The sequence below is a fragment of the Diabrotica undecimpunctata genome, chromosome 2 (assembly GCF_040954645.1).
Source record: "Diabrotica undecimpunctata isolate CICGRU chromosome 2, icDiaUnde3, whole genome shotgun sequence".
NCBI classification, from domain to species: Eukaryota; Metazoa; Arthropoda; class Insecta; order Coleoptera; family Chrysomelidae; genus Diabrotica; species Diabrotica undecimpunctata.
In genome coordinates, this window is record NC_092804.1 from 24,398,120 (window position 1) to 24,419,221 (window position 21,102).

The 21,102-nt window shown below is 32.4% G+C and overlaps 1 protein-coding gene across 1 annotated transcript in view; it reads left to right on the top strand.

Annotated features, from left to right (window-relative positions):
• Positions 1-17,329, top strand: part of Pkc98E (Protein kinase C) — an 82,495-nt gene extending 65,166 nt beyond the window's left edge. Inside the window, exon 12 of the mRNA XM_072522538.1 lies at positions 409-17,329. Within this exon, the coding sequence (XP_072378639.1) occupies positions 409-573 (165 nt within the window). The 3' untranslated portion in view covers positions 574-17,329. The remainder of the gene's footprint in view (positions 1-408) is intronic.
• Positions 17,330-21,102: the final 3,773 nt, after the last annotated feature.

Below are 21,102 nucleotides of genomic sequence, written 5' to 3' on the forward strand. Positions count from 1 at the left end.
TATTTAATAAAACAATGACATTGTTCTATTGAGAAGGGGGTTTTCCTTGGTAGATGTATTCTGTGTATCTGTTAGTGTACATGTTGTTGTTTTCTGGGGGAATCCAACTCTTCTTTCGTGTGCTTAAGATCATCTTGGCTGATTCAAATTTGACATTTAATCATATGTTTGCCCAGATTAATCTGAGGTCGCTTTTTATGGAAAATTTGTCTTAAAATTTGGACATAAATTACGGAGCGAATAATATCGAAAAAACTGTGACGTCGCTGATAAATTCAAATGATTATACATGGCTCTTAATAAGATATAATTAAAGTAGCTTAATATTTTTCTCGTTTATTGTTATTTTAAATCATTGTAAGATGTTTTTATATTAACGATAATAAACCTTCATATTTGCATTTACAGAAAAGTAGAAGAGATGTTACTAATTTCGACGCTGAATTTACCAGAGAAGAGCCCGTCTTGACTCCAGTCAGTAACGAAGTACTACAATCCATCAACCAAGAGGAGTTCCAAGGTTTTTCGATGGTTAATAGAGATTTTAATCCATCGCGATTTATAGCCGAGTAGACCTCGTGTATTTGAAGAAATGTCACATGTTACAAATTAATCCTGTCCTGATGTTCGCGTGTCCGCAAAATATCTAAAGAATGACCGTTTGTTTATCGATTATTCCGGTAACAAGAAATAAGAAGTACAGGAAGTTTAGATATGAGTTTTACTTTTGAGAAAGTTTTACTATTCATTTACATTATCTAATTGAACATTTTTTAAAAATTGCCTAAAAATGTCTATACTAAACATTTATATAATTCCAACAAATGAATAAGAACGTTAAAAATTAATGAGATAACAGATGAAAGAGGATGTTTAATTTATGTTGATGCCTTGGTGGTATAAAACACTTCAAGAAGAAACATATGCAGAGTTGCTAGTAAAAGTGAAAGAATCAGTGGATGTTAAAACGATTGTCACCAATAGTTGCGTCCGGTTATAGTACCTTTGTACTCTTTATATAGGTATAGTATAATTATGACATTTGTTAAATTTCTCTCTCTATCTCTCTCCCGCCTGAGATACGCCCAAGTTCTGCTGACACATACCTTGCTTTTGTAGCGACATAGAGTGACGTCTATGTTTACTGTGCTATATATATATATATATATATATATATATATATATATATATATATATATATATATATATATATATATATATATATATAAACTACACTTTCATATTTAAAAAGCCAACAGTTGCTTATTGTCATAGTTGAATGATTACTGACGTATTCTCATAGAAGTGTGCTGTGATATAAGGATTATCTAAAAATATTGTACATAATGGTGGGGCCAAGGTTCAGAAGACACGTGTCCCTCGATGCTAAAGCCACCATTTTCCAAGCAGAAGTATATGCCATTTATGAACATATGCTAAACAACTAATGCAAACAAAAAAATGTTTGAGAGCAAAAATACTTTACGAGTAACATCAATCCCTTAACCAGCTGGCTAACAGTAATAAAGTTAAACTTGTCTGGGTGCCAGGGCATCAAGGAACGAGCAAACAGATCAGCGAGCGAAAGTCGGGGCAACAAAACCTTTTGTGGTACAAACTCAAATATTCGGTTTCAGTCGAGAAACCGAGAAATCAACAGAACGTGGAATAGATTACCACATCTAAACTATTCTAACAAGCACCTGAGCCCTAACAAAAAGACAGAGAGGGAAGTGCTGAACCTAAATAGAAGAGGTCTAAGACTACTGTGTGGTATACTAACAGAACATATCCACTGCTGATATCACCTGAGTATGATCTGACCTTGTTCAATTTCTGGGAATATATGGGAATGGTGAATAACGACACATGCAGGTACTGTGGTGAAGAGGTAGAACATATGGAACACATTATTACGAGGTGCATAGATCTCTCCGGAGTTAAACAAGAGGGGGCACAACAGATCTCGTTTGGCGGCAGTGCAGGAGGTTCCTATAGGAACTCTCACCCTAGTCTTCATAATAAAAATAAATAACAATAACACTGAATCGCATCTAAAGATTACTAACAAGAATAATAATTGAATTCAGAAATATTTGTAAACATTGGACATAGAAAAAAAAAATAAATCCACTATAAAAAAACTTCACTGTGTTGACTTATATATGATCTTTTTTAAGATAGAACTAATAGAACAATGAGTATATTTTACAATTTTTTGATTGTATGACCTTCAGAGAGGTGCAATTTCCATATTTAGCTTCTCTTAGATCATCGTTTCAATTATAAAATTGTAATTTTTTAGTTTTTTTGTCAGTTGTATCTTAACATCCGAATTAACCACGGTGCAAGCATGACAGAGTTCATAAAATTGTTTCATTCAGCGAAAGAGAGAAATTTTGAAAAAGAATCATCGACTGCTTAATGAGCACCAAGAAAATAAGAAGAAGGGTGATATTGAGACAGTACTACTCTTATTATATAATACAATATGTTGAAAACACTACTAGATACAATTTATTCAACAAAAACAATGATTTGTTTGTTACAAGTTAACGCAATTTGTCTAAACTTCTCTGTACTGTAAGAATTCCGAATGCAAACTAGCGGCAAACCGATTGTTTCTTTAGTGTTTTTGCAGACGTTTCAAGTGGACGTAGGATTAAATAATACACACAGGTATATTAGTTTTAGTTAAAACTGACCGATCAAACTTGAAGCTTTAATTATTTAACTTAAATTGTGTACATTGGTACTCGAATTTGTATTAGTTGTACTTGCCTTACCTCCCAGTTATTTTTAGTGTTGTTAATAATTTACATTTTGGTGAATTCTTGATCGAATCTCCAGCTAGAGATGGCTTCGATAGTCTAATTCCTAACAAAAGTATTCTATATTTTGATATTGTTGATGTCACTCAAGTTAATTGTAGATTATTTCTTTTTAAATTAATTTTGAAACAATTCTTAAATAATTAGGCAATAAAAATATATACGTTTCGTATATATAGCGTTAGCAACAATTGTTGGAGGGGGTTGAACCGGGACATTTGAACTACTCTTGATGTGTTTTTATCTATTCTCTTACAGATGCCAGTAAGCATTAAATATGACATACCGGTACATGACTAGTTATGGCTTAAATGATATAATATATAAATTATATGTTTAATATCGGTAGACAATAGGCAAGTTACAGCAATCAGAACCTATGATAGAACAATAACTACGACGACCTCGAAAAGTTTTGACTATGCCCTCATATTTCGTTGCAAAACGTCGTTTTCCGAGTCATTTTTTTTTTAGTTTGGGATCAAGATATAGTCAGACGGGGTTAAACCTGGAAACCTGGCGAATATGGTAGAAAGTCGATTAATCCCAATTGGTAAAGTTTTGCCTCTTCAGCGGACACGTTATATTGACACACAGAATACAGCGGAATATTTTCTTGGCGGCATACATTTTTTACGAGAAAAAACAGGGCCTTTTTCTCCCTAAATCGCCATCGAAACAGTCCAATAGAGCGGTATAGTACACGATAGTTATTGTTTTACCTAAAAATCTTTATTGAGGATTTTTTGATGTAGTGATGGTTTCTAGAGCATATTTTTGTTGTTAAAAGAAATTTACCTTTCCAAAACCTCACTGGTGCTAGTGACGACAGAGATTCACCATGTACAACATTCCTTTTAAAATGAAGGTACTTAAACTGAACTGTATTAACCTTTTTCTATTTTCCAAAAAACAAAAAGTTAGTTTGGGCAACTATTACAACCAAACTAATTCATGTTTTTGTTTGATTTTTCTATAAATGTCAAGTGTCATGCGTTGTTTTGACAGCTTTTGAAATCAAGAGGCATTCGTTTTCACTTAATGCCATCTATCGAGGACTATATTGACGTGAAACCATTCCTCGTATATACACGAAGAAACTCATGAAATAACAGAAATACTTATGAAAACGGTTAACAAATAATCTACAGTTTTGAATCAAGTGGTTGGACTTTATACTATAGAATAAATGACAAAATGAATTCAACAATTACTTGAATGAGAACTACAAATTACATATATCTTGTTTGTACATAGAATCATAAATAAGGATATTACCAAAAAATCTTGCTGAATTTTTAATAAACTGGGTATTTTAGCAAAAATTCTGTTTCCAGAAGAGATGATCAAGAATTTACCTCCAAAACATTTGGGCTGAATACTAAGTATTTTTGTTTTTGCTTGAAGTTGTGATTTTCGCACAAAATTTAATATAAAAGTATATATATTTCTAAGTAGATTGGATATATCTTGCTGGAACGCTCATATGTATATTATTTTTTCTATAAACGCGGGATTGTAATCGTACATTTATTAAATTCGATGAGAAAACTCGCTTGAGGCTGAACTGAGAACGCACATTTGATTATTGATATGAAATATTTTATGTCACTGGTATATTTCTAAAAAGGGATTCGTAAATAATTACTAAATACAAAAAATTAAAAGAATAGTCTCTACATTTAACAAAAGAAATTCTTTACTTTGGTATACACTTACGTCCCATGGATCTCAACCAGTAGCCTAACTCAGTTTTGTACATTTTTTGTACACACATAAGCTGTGTTAAGCAATGTAGGTAGAAAAACATGCACGTAGGGAGGAGACTAGATGTATTTTAAGCTGTTTCAGACTTGTCTCGTGTTTTTCTGCTTGCCCGGAACCAAAAGTTCCATAATTCATTCCAAAATCGAAAATCTGTAAAAACAACAAGCCGTATAGCAGAAGACCCGTTGGAAGGCCGCCAAAAAGGTGGAAAGATAATGTACAGTCAACAACGACTGAAACTGAATAAGGGGCAGACAAACAGGAGTAATCCTAGTCGCACGAAGAAGAAGAAGAAGACAAAGAGCTAATAAACGTCCTCAAACCAAAAAAATTACAATACAATGACCTTCGAATTACAACAAATCTATATTATAAAGAGCAGGCACACATACGCATTAATAAACACACATCAGAAGAGTTCGAAATTAAAAGAGGAGTGCGACAGGGGTGTGTATTGTCACCACTACTATTCAATGCATACTCTGAAGAAATTATGAAAAGAGCTCTTGAGGGAGAAACAGCAGGAATAAAGGTCAATGGAACACCAATTAACAACATTAGATATGCGGACGATACTATCATAATGACAGACAACCTCCAAGACCTCCAAAAACTAATGAACAAGATAGTTGAGTATGGAGAAGAATATGGATTATTAATAAACATCAAGAAAACTAAATTTATGAGCATATCAAAAACCCAAAATAATGATGAAAGCCTAATTAACGGTAAAACGTTAGAACAAGTTGAAAACTACAATTATCTTGGCGCAATAATTAATCACACAAACGATTAGTCCAAAGAAATCAAAGTTCGAATAAAGAAAGCACGAACAAACTTCAATAAAATGAGAAAGGTACTTTGTGCAAGAGAACTGAAATTAGACTTGAGAGTTAGGCTGGCAAGTTGTAACCTTTTTTTCTCGACTCTGCTTTATGGGATAGAAGCATGGACACTTAACGCATCGACTACTAAAAAGTTGGACGCATTTGAACTGTGGATGTATAGAAGAATCCTGAAGATATCATTGACTGAGCATGGAACGAACAACGAAGTCATCAAAACAGTCAATAAAAGAATGGAAAAATTGGAAACCATCAAGACACGAAAGCTGCAATACCTGGGGCATGTTATGCGTAATGAAAGATAAAATATACTTCAATTAATTATACAAGGGAAAATCCAGGGCAAGATAATTGTAGGAAGGAGAATTTCATGGTTCGATCGAACTATTCAGAGCGGCAGCATCTAAGATCAGAATAGCCATGATGATTGGTAACCTCCGCTGCGGAGATGGCACGTAAACAAGAAGAAGAATACTATCCGGATTCCTTTTCCTGAATACTGAATGTTAAATAGAACTGTAGGTTCGCCGATTTTATAATGGAATATAAATATTCTGTAGCGAAATGTGGTGAAATATCGTCGCACTGTTTTAGCATCTAGTTCAGCAGTATTGGTTAAGTAAATTGTTGCAAGACAGCAGTGGCGAATGAAAGTCTGTGTAAATAGCAGATAATACTAATACGTCTAATGTCGCAGATATGTCACTGAATGAATGCCGAACTTCCGATTGTTTCGCTGGTCGGAAAAATCTGGTAACTCGAGCCGAAAATACGTCGTTTCACGCACTTCACCAAAAATGCGTTTACTGTAGGTGCTGTGATGAAAGTAGAATGCCATGGATCATGAGTTTTTAAACTCGAAATCAAAACAAAATAACGTTAAATTTAACACTAAAAGTTGAAAGAACTTAAAGACAGCACTCGAAGTGTAAGTCAACATTCCAATAAAATAGAATATCGAAGAGCATTGTAAGAATATAAAAATATATTCAAATGTTTGTTTAATTTGTAAGGGCAAACCCTTTATATAAAAGAATACTAAAAATTGTACGAACTTTTTAATAAAAACCTACTATATGGGTAGATGCAATTTGCTAATACGAGTAGTATTGATTTTTATATCGAATGTAGAAAGCTTCCAATAAACTAGTGAGCCTCAAAAATTAAATCTACTTTAATAAGCGTACGGTTTCTGTCCTGCGGTCATTTATTTTTTTTACCTATTGTGACATTCTTACATTTTTACTCATATCTTTTATCAAATCTATTATTAGGGTAGGTTTAATTGTTGGAAAAGCATGGTAAATGTAAATAATAAATATATCGCGATTATTTTAGGGAGGTTTGTGGTAGTTGAATATTAAATGTTGACCGTAAAAACGTGGACTAACATTGCAATTTATTGACATGTGTAAAAGTGTTAAGGTAGTGTCACGATAGGTTAAATTATTGTTGATTAGCCCCTAGACTTACCCTGTTCTTTTCGTTGCTGTGATTTCTGAACAGAAAAAAAATGCAATTGTAGATTTGAAATCACGTATTAGTCTAGTCATTGAAGGCCTATGTATACATATATGACGGTACGGTTTGATCCAATTGTATGGTAGTGGCGCAATATAAAATATATGAATTTTAAAACAAATATATTCTGGAATATATTTCTTAAAGAAACTGAGTTATATTTTTATATTTCGTGTAGCTCCTTTAGTTTGGATTCTAGACAATTTGTGTCAAATCATTTGTCCTTTTCATATTATTTGTAGTTTTAGACCAAAGAGACTCATGAATCTATTACACAGATCGAAATAAGTACCTCGCTCATCATATATTAAAAATAAATTTTTCACAAAAAAACAATTTCCACAAATATTTCACTCGCAAGTAAAAATTAAATAATGATGAATCCTTTATCAAAGTTGTTGTAGCTATCATAGTTTTCGAGTAAATGTATTTTGCTTTAGTTTTTCGGAATCGAAAGTGAGCATCATAACTTTCATAAACTCCACATAACTTTTAGTATTGAATCCAAATCCGTCGTCAGTTTTTGACGTACATAGAGATGGACAACAGAAAACTAAAGGATCTTTTTTATTTTTATTGTAAATACATCAGATGTAGGGTAACAACGCCAACAGCTGCCCATCCGTCAACAATACCGAAAGGTATTATTAATACCTTCACTGCCAGTGTGTATCAAAGAGGCTCTTACTACGAGCGACACATTGAATACCTGCCACAGAGCCATGCATATTTTACGATATCTCTTCGAAGAATAATTCGAAGCAAACAATACATACGCAGAAGCAAACTTTTAACAACGTTAAAAATAATACAAATATTCCATTCGCGATGCCGATTGGACAGATAAACTAGAATTTTATTTCTTTGCACGTATAGTGACGTAGCTGGAACGTGTAGTAGGACAAACTAACACACATATGGACGTCATTTCTAGTGAAAGATTTCGAAGATATATCTGGTATCGATCAAATCCCACACTTCGCATCAATGTCAGTGTTGCTGAGCAGGATGGATAGATCCATGAAAGGCTATCTCGAAATTTTGTTTTTTCTGCAAGAGCGAAAATCCGGCAACGTTGTGTTCTCAGAATATACAAGAACAGCCGAAGACAGAAATATGTACACGTCGAAAAGGTGGTTTCATGATGACAGGAAACCTTTAGCAGATTTACTAAGATACAAGTTTAGCAAGTCTGTTGTCCATAGGCTTGACTTGTCTCATGAGTTCAAAAAGAGTAAATAACTGCCCTAGTTCTTTAACTGATATATCAGCCAGTTTAACTGATATATCAGCGATTCTGAATTTTGGTTTTTTTTGAGGTTCTTTGTATTTTTGATTCTTTGTATTATCTTTCTGAAGTCTTGAATATATGTATGTTAATATGATTTTATCCTTACAAATGTTAACTACTACCAGTACTACTAGTATTTGCCTTCAAAAAGATTGATCCTTAGCCACTGTCAGCCAACTTCTGACCCCCAGCTTTCCCAAATGTTCCTTGATGTCTTCTGCCTCTGGAGTCCTTGATAGTTTTCTCACGGATCCTCCTTATGGCATTTTTCTATGCGACCGATCCACTTTTAGGCAGTTTATCTTCAAACCAACTTTTTCTGCAGCTTCTATCTCCGCCATTAGCTCAGGTTCTCATATCAAGATCAACTCATTATTACTTCTTACACGTGATCCTCTGTTTATTTAACTGTTCTTAAAATTTTTCTTTCCCATGTACGTAACTGATCACGCTACCAATTGTAAGGGTACAACTTTTACGCATCATAGACCACTACACGTCTTACTAATTGAATTGAATTTTTGATATTCTATTCAACAATCTGCTTTCGAATACTTTATTTAATACGAAGAATCATTCCCAGCTGCTATTAGTGCCTTTATTTCCTTTTCGATGGAAAAGTTAACCAATATTTGTATACCCAAGTATTTGAAACTGGAGCAGGGGTTCGAACTCATTACCATTTAGTATATTTCTATGATCTCTATACCTGTCTATGTTAGGATACCTTCCAAGGTACTTGTTTTCTCAATTTTTATCTTAAAACTCATACTCTCGACAACTCTTTGACAGTATAAATTTCTTACAAAGCAGCTACAGATCTTTCTACAGATGTTATATCATCAGTATAAATGAGATCTATAAAAAAATGTGCCACCTAGGTAGCCCTGACTCTGTCTGATTATTTTTTCCAGTGCAAGGTTACAAAAAGTGGCAATTTGCACTTAAACCTTGATTTGGAATGGTTCAATTGGTCGCATTTATTTTCACTTTGAATTTGTTGGGTTTCAAACCCAATTTTTAATTGATTTAAGCGATTTTATAAGATGTCCAAGTGCACTAAATTTTTAGAATATATACTAAACAAATCACTTTAGAAAATATTTACTTATTTATATTAAATCATTAGTTTAGATTTCTGCTATTAAATTTTGTAAACTTATATACCTCTTATATGTAGTACTTAAAGAAACTTATCAAATGCAATAATAATAAAATACCAGACCCACTACCATGCTATTGGACCATCCCTTATAGTAGTTAATGCAGTCCTAGTTGTTTTATAATTTTAGGAATTTTGTCGGAATCCTATAGATCTAAAATAATCTGCATATTGAATTGGTCGTATCCTAAAAAATTGAACCTTAGTATGAATGCGACACAAGGATTCCCGTTATTGAAGTTACAAAGCAGATAATTCCCTAGACTGCATCAAATCTGTATAAAGAAAAAATACCATTCAACTGACGAATGTATTTAAGGAATTGTGAATAGGATAGATTGCATATTTTTATCAAAATATACAGTTATTGAACAAGAATTTAAAAGCTATTACCAGTACGTAATGTATTTAGAGAAGTATTTCTTCCGTTTATTTTATACAGGTTCCTTGACATTATATTCCAGGATAATGTTCACTTAAAAATGCATCTGACCATTATATTATAATATATCGATTTTATCTCGTTTATGTTTCGGAAAAATAGGCTCGATAGTCGTCTCTCACATTGAATTCGTGATAAGTATTTTACTAATTTCTTAATTTGAACCACACTTTAAGCAGATAAATATTTTAAACGTAGTAGTACAAATCCCAAGGTGGATCTGGACCGGTACAACAGTAAGAGTACAACAGTACAACCCGGTGACACTCAATCATACCGGAAGACCTTAAGGTGCTAGTAAACCGAGACATATATACATAATTTGGAAATATTTCTCTCCGGTATTATTTTAAATTGTTCATCTAGTTTTCTTTTCCTTAAAAATATTCTTCTCTTCCTTTTAACTATTTCTTAAAATTGTTCTTTTTAAATAATCATCTTTTAAAAATGTTCCTTACTCTCTTTACAAGATTCTGTATTTTTCCATAAGATGGAATTACTTAGGGGACTCAAAAATCAAGGTAATTTCTACTTCTTTTTTCTATTGATGTCGAGTGAGTCTTTGTCTTGTTTCTATTGATAAAATCATTTATTACGTAGTATATCATACTAATTATTAAATTGTTGAAGTGCAGTAGTTATTTACTTACATACTTTTCATGTCCGGATCACTTCTCTAAATCTGTTACTGTCAATGTCTCACCGTTTGATTGGTCTTGTTATTAGCTGTTATTAACAGGAGAGTGAACAAAATTTGTCTAACCCAATAAGTGCTCAGGGATTCGTATTTCGCGACAGTTGCATCTGCCATCCTTTGAATATTCTCAATTTTTTAGTATGACTTGACGAAGTTAATTGATTGTAGCCGTCTCTTCTTTTGGATCTACGAGATCAGTAGGCAAATTTTCCATTTAAATCTGAAAATGACATCGTTCAGCTAATTGAAGCCAAAGCTTCTACGTTTAATCTTGGTGTATGCCTTAGCTGGCCAAATATGATATTAAGTGGTTCACTCTCTTGTTTCTTCATTTCAGTCCCAGAAACCTACTCAAGTAGGTTTTAAAAACAGCTGCATACTATTCTATCACTTTCATTTATAATATAATCAACGAGATGCTGGCCCAAACCGAGGCTGAATACTCTGCTTCAGAGAAACACAAAGCCAGTGCCAAGATTCTTATTACACTTGAGTGAGCTCTCCAATTTGTTAGAATTATTTTCTTTCTAGGAGAAATTTTTTGCTCTTGTGTCTTTGCAGTGACTTTAAAATGTAAGAGTGAGGTCCAATTATCCTCCATGGATATTTTGGTTCTGTGCAATTTTTTAAGAGTTTTCCTCGACATGTTCGGTTCAACTTTCTCCTAGCTTGAGGATTTGTTAGGTGGTAAGCGCATAGTTGGGTTTTCTCGGGGTCTTAACGAATTATCGTTGTAGTATTCTGCCAGTTCTTCCAGCCTTGTTGACATTTCACTCTCTATTTCTTCGAAATATCTCTGAGCACCCAGATGTGAAATGATTATGAATGTTGATGTTCTTCGAGGGTTCTTATTGGTTTTTTCGTTTCTCCTATTCTTTCTATTCCTAGTTTCCCGTACTGCATTTGCGAAGTTTGTATCGAGTTGTTTTCCACTGTCCTTCTAATGTAAATGTGGATAACCTGATCATCAATAATACAACGATCGAAAGAGTAACAACATATAAATATTTAGGAACGTGGCTAACCGAAGATGGAGATCAAACAAAAGAAATCAGATCTAGAATAGAAATGGCAAGAAACACGTTCATAAAATTGAAGAACTTACTTTGCAACCTTAACCTTAATCTAGGGATCCGCATAAGAATGCTACGTTGTTATGTTTTTTCTACTTTGCTATACGGCACGGAAGCGTGGACAATAAAACAGTCTGAAATCAAAAAATTAAACTCCTTTGAGATGTGGTGCTACACGAGAATCCACAGAATATCGTGGACTGAAAAAGTAACTAATATAGAGGTGTTACAAAGAATGAAGAAAGAATGTGAAGTCATAAAAACTGTTAAAATTAGAAAGATTAAATATCTGGGTCATATAATGAGGGGCGAGAAGTACGTATTACTTAGATTAATTATGCAAGGGAAGAGAAACCCAGGACGACGCAAAATATCCTGGCTAAGAAATTTGAGAGCCTGGTTCGGTTGCAGCTCATTAGAATAATTCAGAAGCGCGGCCAATAAAATTAAAATAGCGATGATGATTTCCAACCTCCGATAGGAGAAAGAACCTGAAGAAGAAGTCCTTCTGATTAGTCATCGCAGTCTAATTCTGTTTTCCTTCAGTTTTCCCTGGACCACTAGTCTCTCCATATTATCGACACAGATGATATAACCAAAGAAGAACGTACTTGTAATACGTGTAACGCACTTGCTCAAAAATTACTGTTTTACCCCTGAGTCGTTTTATCGGAAGCATAACTAAGCTCTTCTTCACTTTGCACGATACACTATCTGTCATCAGCAAAGCGTAGACTACACCAGCAAAAGATATGTAGATATTAGACAAGTAAAATGATTGAAAAAGATAAGTTTGTTCCACAAACTATAATGATGTTTGTATTTTACCTATTATTTCTATTGGTCTATGTATTATTTATAACCTACGCGGACTTCTTTTACGTTAAAAGCTAGGAAACTACTTTTTCTTTGGAAAAGAATATGCAATCTTCAGTAAAATAAATCAATATTCGTAGCATTTTGTCTACGCCCCTAGTTAGTTAGATGGTATTTCCATTTTCCTCTCATTCTTACCATATAACACTAAATAAGTGTTTTCTAGTTATGTTGTGATAATGTGTATGTAACACTGAATTTATGTGAAAAACGATGAATCTAATTCATCTTCACGTAAAGACTTAGGAATTGCATATGAAGCTTAATATTGTTAAAAATACCAAAGATTTTATTTATTTTGTATATGTTTCCCACAGGTTATATATGATATTGTATTTTTAACCAAGAGTATTTGACCAGTGAATCAATATTTTATTTTACCAGTTAAGGTTACTTTATTATACTTTTTTTAGGTCAATTAAGACATATTGTATTGTTAACATCTAAATAAAACGATATTCTTTTATAAAAATAACTAAAAAAATGAGATATAACATTCTTTACATGATCTGACTACAACTACAACTCTATTGCACAAAATGTCAAATGCCAAATGTCTAATGTCTTAAGATTCAGACACAAAATATCTTAGGTCCTCTAGAGTCATCTGCGACGATTTCAAGTGTCTAAAAACTCGTATTAGTTGACCTAAAATTCATATATTTAATTTGATTGTTAGACATAAAGAATTTTATAGAACAAAGTAATTATAAACAACATTAAGTTTGCAAATACTTAGTTAAAAGACAATATTATTATCCTGATACATCAACTTTATCTGTTTCTTAAGTATTATGATTTGTGTATGTGTAACAATTAGGATATTTGCATAAAGTGTTTAGAAAGATTCGCCAATACATCTGTCTGAATTAAGACCAATAGGTCATACAATCCGTATATATATATCCTAGTTAAAATATTACCTAAAGTTGTGTTTTATATGTTTAAAAATGTTTTGTGATGTATTCCTTTGGCCATATTGGACGTGAACTACTCATATAGTTACTGTTTTGTACATTTGACATAAACTATAATGATTGCTTTCTTCAGAAACTTTGTTAAACAATTTTACTGGTCTAATAACCGAATGAGGTACTTGGTTCTATATTGAAAGTAAAGATAAAATATCAACAGCCATATTGTCAGTTCATCGTGTGCGATAAAAAATTTCGGAAGTCACGAGTTAAGATAAAGTTTTTTATGGCTTTGACTTTCAAATATTTTTACAACTATAATCTCTGTTGAATGCTAATCGTTTAGAGTTTGGCATGTACCAATTAATTCCGCAAGGTCGTTAGTTTTTAAATCAGATACGACTTTATTTGAATTTTTTTATGAGCATAGGTAATGAGAGTTGAACATTAATTATATTATATTTCATCATCATTGTCACCAATATAATCGCTGTAATCATCACATAACTCCGCCTAATCTTTAATAAGTGGTTTCAACAAATCACTAATTACAGATTATTCGTCTTTATGATGATTTGCTTCGTTTACTATGTGTTGCATACACTTTGATCAACTTTCAAATCTTTCAAGCTTTTGCTCGAATAAAACTTGTCCATTTTTTGGCTCAAGCTTCATTTATGCTGTGATTAAATATGCATCTGTAGAGCGGAAGTTGAACATTGTAAACCCACGTTCCTGAGCCATTATATCGATCTTATATACTTTCAAGAATACTTGTCTCCAGCTGCTGCTTTTTTGTATAGTTTTTTTCGTAATATAAGTCCTGTTTACCAAAAATATTCAAATGTGTTCCTTTTTTTATTTCAGCTGTTTAGAATATTAATGGTTTGTGCAGAATGTTATCTATTCCTATTACACTACTAGGAGGAATATTTATAAATAACCTTTTCTCTAAACAATTCTCAAACATTTCGGGGTCGTGGTAATCTAATTTCAGGTTTTTTGACCCGAGTAGTAGGGTATTATAGATGAAATCACGTTCGGAGCCAGCATGTAAACTAATAAATCACAAAATCACTTTCCACGTCGTGACTATCATTTATAGTGTGCTTTGTGTTCCGTAAGTCCATTTTTTCTTCACTGTTTCAGGTGTATCCAACACGTATCATTTACATAAATAAATGGAATATATTCTTCATGCAATTTCTCATCTGTATTCAAATATTTGGTTTTGTAGTATTTATTGTAGTTTTGATTGATATCTTTTTGCGTAAGAATCTATGCAATAAAAAGGCTTAACGTAAATTTAATAAGAGGGTTAATAGTAAAAAAGAGAAAAATTCCAATAGATTTTCTTACTTACTTCTTGGATGCACGGTCTCTAAATTATGTGTGCCTCTATAATTTGAACCCGTTATTAAAAACAGCCATTTTAGAGTCTCGGTTGCATGTACTTAAGTATGTTCCTTGAAATTGCACACCTTGTAGCTAGACGGATTATAGGTATAAAAGGATTTAAAAATTAAAGCCATAAAAACACTACATCTTTTCTTTTTAGTACTGAATGTGCCATTATGTGTATTAGGTATTTAAGAAATGGTAGTTCCTTAATAAGTTAATAAGTTAACATCCTTCTAAACTAAGCTAATAACGCAGTGACTGAGTTTACTATCCCCTCATTGCGTACTTTGTTCTTAATAATGTTTCTAAACACTTTATCCGAATAGAATGAATGTGACGGTGACGTGAAAATATTATTTTTATTTGTTAAATATATAAATATGTTAATTTCTTATTTATTTTGTACTTTAAAGATTCTGCCAGATTGTTCAAATCGACATTCAGATACATTTCAAAGAAATGTATATATTGTTAAAAATATGTAATGTTTTAGATATTTATTAATGTGAGCTTAGAGTAGTAAAATAATTCCGGGTGTTTATTCGCATTTTGATGCATTTCACTGGTTTTAATATTTTTCGTTATGAGTTGTTAGACTTTTAAAATTTACCAGATTTTTCGAATAAAAATATCATTGTACAAGAGCCTAAATATATAAATAGTTTATTTAAAAGACAGTGTTAGTATTAGTAATATTGTTCATGTTTTAAAAATCTATCAACTAAGGTTGCTACAAATTAATACAGAACATTAGGTTAGATTAGGTTAGAATTTGACAGAAGCAACAAATACGCGGTTTTTTAGTTGAAACATATTAAAAGCACTTTTTCCAGCCCCAAGGCTCTACAGGTACTTCTCCATAGCACGCTGATGCGCTGTGAGAAGCTACTATCTTAATAATACTGGTCATGTGAGACTCTTTGTCAACGACAGTTATGGTGAAGTTTTGTCACTTATAATTTATTAGGACCTTTTTCAGTGGTATTGGTAACTAAAACGTGAGAGTGTTCACGTATTCGTAGCATCCCAATTTTTATCAAATATCTTCTTGTGAATAAGTTTGCAAGTACAAAATAACTCTGGGCGTTTCGGCTTCCGAGCGGAAGTTATTTTCGAAATAGATTTTAAAAAAGTTTCCGATCTAAATGCCAAAACGACAAATAAACACATATTTTATAGTTGTTGTTTATGTCCAAAGAGATAATTGGTGAAAAGTAACATTGGGCTTAAATCCAACACCAAACACCACTTATACACTGGATTTTTAAAACATTCTATAAATTACTCAGACATTAGTGACAAAATCAATTTATTATACTGTAAGGAACTGTTTTTTCTGTAATCACTGCCTTTGTATATTTTTTAAATAATAAAAATAGTGAATTTTTTTGAAAAGAGAGAAATTACGGTAGTACAACAACCAGAAACGAATCAAGCCTTATCAGGTTCAAGAAAATCATTAAAATTGCATTAAAATGCGGCAAATCACCCCATTTAAGAAAAGAAAAATTAATCCGCTATTATTAGTAAATGTTTAGATCTATGTATCACAGGTCTATGTTAGCACTAGACTGTTAAAAACCCAAACAGATCAGAGATCAATTTTAAATAGGGTTTCGTGCATTCTAAGTATTTCTATGTTGTCTATGGGAACGAGGAATATTTAAAACGAACGGTTCCTGTCACCCATTTACTACAAAAGTAGATCTCATTTACTGCTTTGCTTTAAGTATTAAAAAATTAAGATACAGGGTGTTTCATTTATATTTTAAAAGAGATATTTTGAGACTGTTTATAAAAACTTCCGAAATTGTATACAAAAGTGTACAGAGTAAGTTTAAACTATTTGACTAGCGTGTAAATTTATTTAATTAAATTTGCTGTTTATTTGCTCCTTTCCTGTTTCATCAGCTGCACTATATATACTTATCTAGAAATAAAAATTCAAAATGAAAAGAATAATGTATCTTTTATATCTATTGTATTCATTTTTAAGAATATTCGATGTTGATATATTTCATTATGGATTTTAGTAAATCTTTCTTTTTCAGTCCTTTCAGGGACGAAGTTCAGATACATACCGAGGTTTTTATTTTTGATATATAAGGCACTAGTAGTGTCCGCTCTAATGAAGATGGGCGAGGGATGTCTTTAAGATTTTCTTCGATCTACGAATATCTGATGAGCCCCAATAGAGCGAAATATGTGATATATGGTACCATGTTATGTGAAGTAGTTCTTAATCTATCTTCCTTTTTGGCAATCGGTTTGATATTTCCATATCTAAATTGTCTCCTTCAGTACAGCCTGCAATTGTTTCAAAGTCGATAAAAGCTATCGTAATGTCTAATATCATATCAAACTTCAACATAATATTGGTTTCGGACATCTAGAAATCTTTGGATTTCTACTTTTTGTTTTTATTTCAACATAATATTTTATATATTTTAAAATATATTTTAAATATATTTTAAAAAACCTAAAAACAAGATGTATATATATATATATATATATATATATATATATATATATATATATATATATATATATATATATATATATATATATATGTACATACCTTTAGTTCGAGTAGGTTTGATTCTATATATCCCAAGGGAATAATAAAAGCTTTGACCAACCATTTTAACCAAAAACTTACCGTACATAAAAACTTTAGCAAATATATACAAACAAGCAAAAGCTAAGGTAAAAATTTATGAAAACATTCCAGTATTTCCCACTACCAGAGGCGTTCGACAAGGAGACGCAATATCGCCAAAGCTTTTCACTGCAACTCTATAAAATATATTCAGCAAAATGAACTAGCAGAACAAAGGAATATCCATTGATGGAGAATACCTCAGCCATCTAAGATTTGCATACGACATCGTTCTGATTGCTAATAATCCTGCAGCTAGCAATAAAGTTGGCCTAAAAATGAACTTGACAACATGACTTGTTGCATACTACATAATTTTAGTTGCATACAAGTTGATTATTAAAATTAGATGAGTGTTTTTTTTGTTGATGCAACTATTTGGCATGAATTGATATAAAAGACAGTTTAAAATAAAATATTAAACGTTGCACGTCCGTGAACGTTAATTACAAATTCATTTGTCTTCTGTTTCGTTTTTTGCATTCACAACTTTTAATAAAACGATCTATCTTTAAACATTTAAAGAATTATTTTGTTGTTTAGTAATATGTTTATAATTATTGTGTTCATCTTCGTTATTACCATTGCATTTGCATTCTTACCATTGATGATAAGAACCTATTGTTCATATCATCAGACTACTTTACTTAACAGAGTTTGTAGCTCTTTTTAACTTCTAGTAATAAGTACTGTGTCGTCGGCAGATCCTATGTTGTTAAAAATTTTTCCGTTAAATTGTATATCCTCTTGTACCTCATCTAGTGCTGCTTCAAAAATTGCTTCTGAATATAGCTTGAATAATAGTGGTGAAAGTATACAGCCTTGCCTACCTCTCCTTTGAATGATTATAGTTTCAGTATTTCCCATTTATATTTAACAAATTCGTTTTGGTAGAGTTCACGTTTAATCACAAGTCGGATATTACCTGCGAAATTTAGCAAATAGTTCATCAGATATATAAAAGTAGTTTTTACTTAATCTGGATACCGTGACTACCTTTCAGTGAAAATGACTACTAGCAAACGTTTGGTAAAAACTTGCCATAGGTATAATAAATTGTTTTAGATTATGACTTACTAAACTTTGTTTTTGTAGATTGTTCAAGTTTTTTAAACAATCTCTTGAAATCTAAATGAACAAGCCCTGTACACTAGGATGATTTTCAAAAACTAGATAATGAATTTAGTTTATTTTTCTAATTATCTTAGATTTTCTTATTAATCGAAAGTTTCATGAACTTAACGGTATTTAAATGGGCAAACATATCGTGCGTGTATGGGATTTGTATTTTAATTGTTAGGGCTCTGAAAAGAGTATTTATTATGTGCATTTAGCTAAGTAATAATTAGCATGTAAAAGATTTTATACTAGAATTAAATGTTTGATGTTTCATTCGTAATAACCTCCTAAGATATGTAATAAAATCTGATAATGAATATGTAATGTATAATTTTCAGAGTCTGTAACAATGTAAGCAAAAAAACGAATACTTTAGTTCGTTCTGTGAGACTCGAATAAATTGAAAGAGAAAATCTGTACGTACAGTTACATGTACTATTGCGAATTCCTGTACGAGATACCTGCTCATATTCAATCTTTTTTAACAATTGTTTGGTGTATGAAACCTTCGATTAATGCGGTAGACTTGATTTAGATAACCTGTTAAAAGTGATGATTGATAGGTGAACAAGTTTTGTTCGGCTTACAGTGTTGTGCCAAACCATATCCCATTTCAGCTGGCTGTTTGCACAGAAATTTATAAACTCACTTGACCATTTTATTGTTTAAAAATCATATTGTAGTATCAATGTGTTGTACTCTGATGTACCTATTTCTCTGATGGTGTACTAAAATATAAATAAACTATTTAATGTACTGTGACTTTAATTCCTTAACTTTTACCTAGTGGAACCTAAGAGAACCCATATATCGATGATAAATCTATAATTCTAAAAACAACCCATCCTTTCAAGCCAAAGAAAACCTGAAACAGAAAATAACGAAAGTAAACTCGAAAATACTAGCCACAATAAACGGAAAAAGAATAAATCTTCTGAGGATAATATCTTGATTTAAATGCTAAATTGAGGAAAATGAATAAAAGAATATCTGATGATATTTGTCCATCAATATATGTTTGTTTGAAGCCAAAATACCATAAAGTTGGAGCAATGCGACTACTATCTGATACCAACACAGCCTATATAGCTAACTATCTTCCTTCTTTATGTGCTGCCCAGGACCCTGTTATGGTTCCAAACCTTTCTCTATTTGAAGCTCTTGAAAACCTAGTTATGTCCAATTTCTAATACACAACCAGGACATTTTTGTTTTTCCAATACTGCGTTTTCTCTCTATTTTACCCATGATGATTGATTGAGGGATGTAATATTTAATTTTAAACCCACATTTCGACTGCCTCTAACTTATTCAGGCTTTTCATCTTTAGAGTCAATGTTTCTCTTCCATAAAGTAAAGCAGACAAAACTTAGCAAGTTTCAATCTCAGTTTATTATCAAGATGTGTATCGCAGAGTAGACCAGTACTTTAAAGAAACTGTCTATCTAATTGTAGCCAAAAGCTTCTTCTTCTCATTGCGCCGTCTCCTTTCGTAGGTTGGCGATCCAAATGGCAATTGTAGTTTTGGAAACTGCTGCGCGAAAGATCTCTGCGGATGAGCGGTGATGATCTACATTGACCAATAAAATTGAGATCAAGAAAGGGGTACGACAGGGCTGTATCTTGTCTCCTATTCTCTTTAATATATACTCAGAAGAAGTATTTAAGACAACGCTGGAGGAAAGCACAGAAGGCATAAAGATAAATGGAGAAATAATTAATAACATAAGGTATGCTGATGACACTGTGATTCTAGCAAGTAGCATGGAGGAACTGAGTTGCCTAATGAGTAAGATACAAAAAACAAGTGCACAATACGGACTCAGACTAAATATCACAAAAACCAAATGGATGTTAGTAAGCAAAACCCAACAACCACCACAGCAACTGATATTAGACAATGAAAGAATTGAACACGTGGATTCGTACATCTACTTGGGAACAACAGTTAACTCAAATTGGGATCAAGCGAAGGAAATACGTATAAGAGTAGAAAAGGCAAGAGCATCGTTCACTAGCATGAAGCAAATTTTTACCTCTAAAAGCCTCACCCTACCTCTCAAAATTCGACTTCTGAAATGTTATGTATTCCCGGTTTTGTTATATGGAATGGAGGCGTGGACAATGACCGCAACATTGATGAAAAAAGTAGAGGCCTTCGAAATGTGGGCTTACCGACGTATATTACGTATATCCTGGACTGAGCACGTGACCAACGAAGAGGTACTACGCCGGATAGGTAAAGAGAGAGAGGTAGAAATAAGTATAAAGAAAAGAAAGTTGGAATACTTGGGTCACGTTATGAGACATAATAAATATAGAGTACTACAACTGATCGTTCAAGGGAAAATAGGCAGCAGAAGGGGTCCAGGGAGGAGAAGACATTCGTGACTCCAAAACTTGCGGCAATGGTTCGGATTGTCATCTGCTGAACTATTCAGATCTGCCGTAAACAAAGTCAGAATAGCCATGTTGATTGCCAACGTTCGGAACGGACAAGGCAC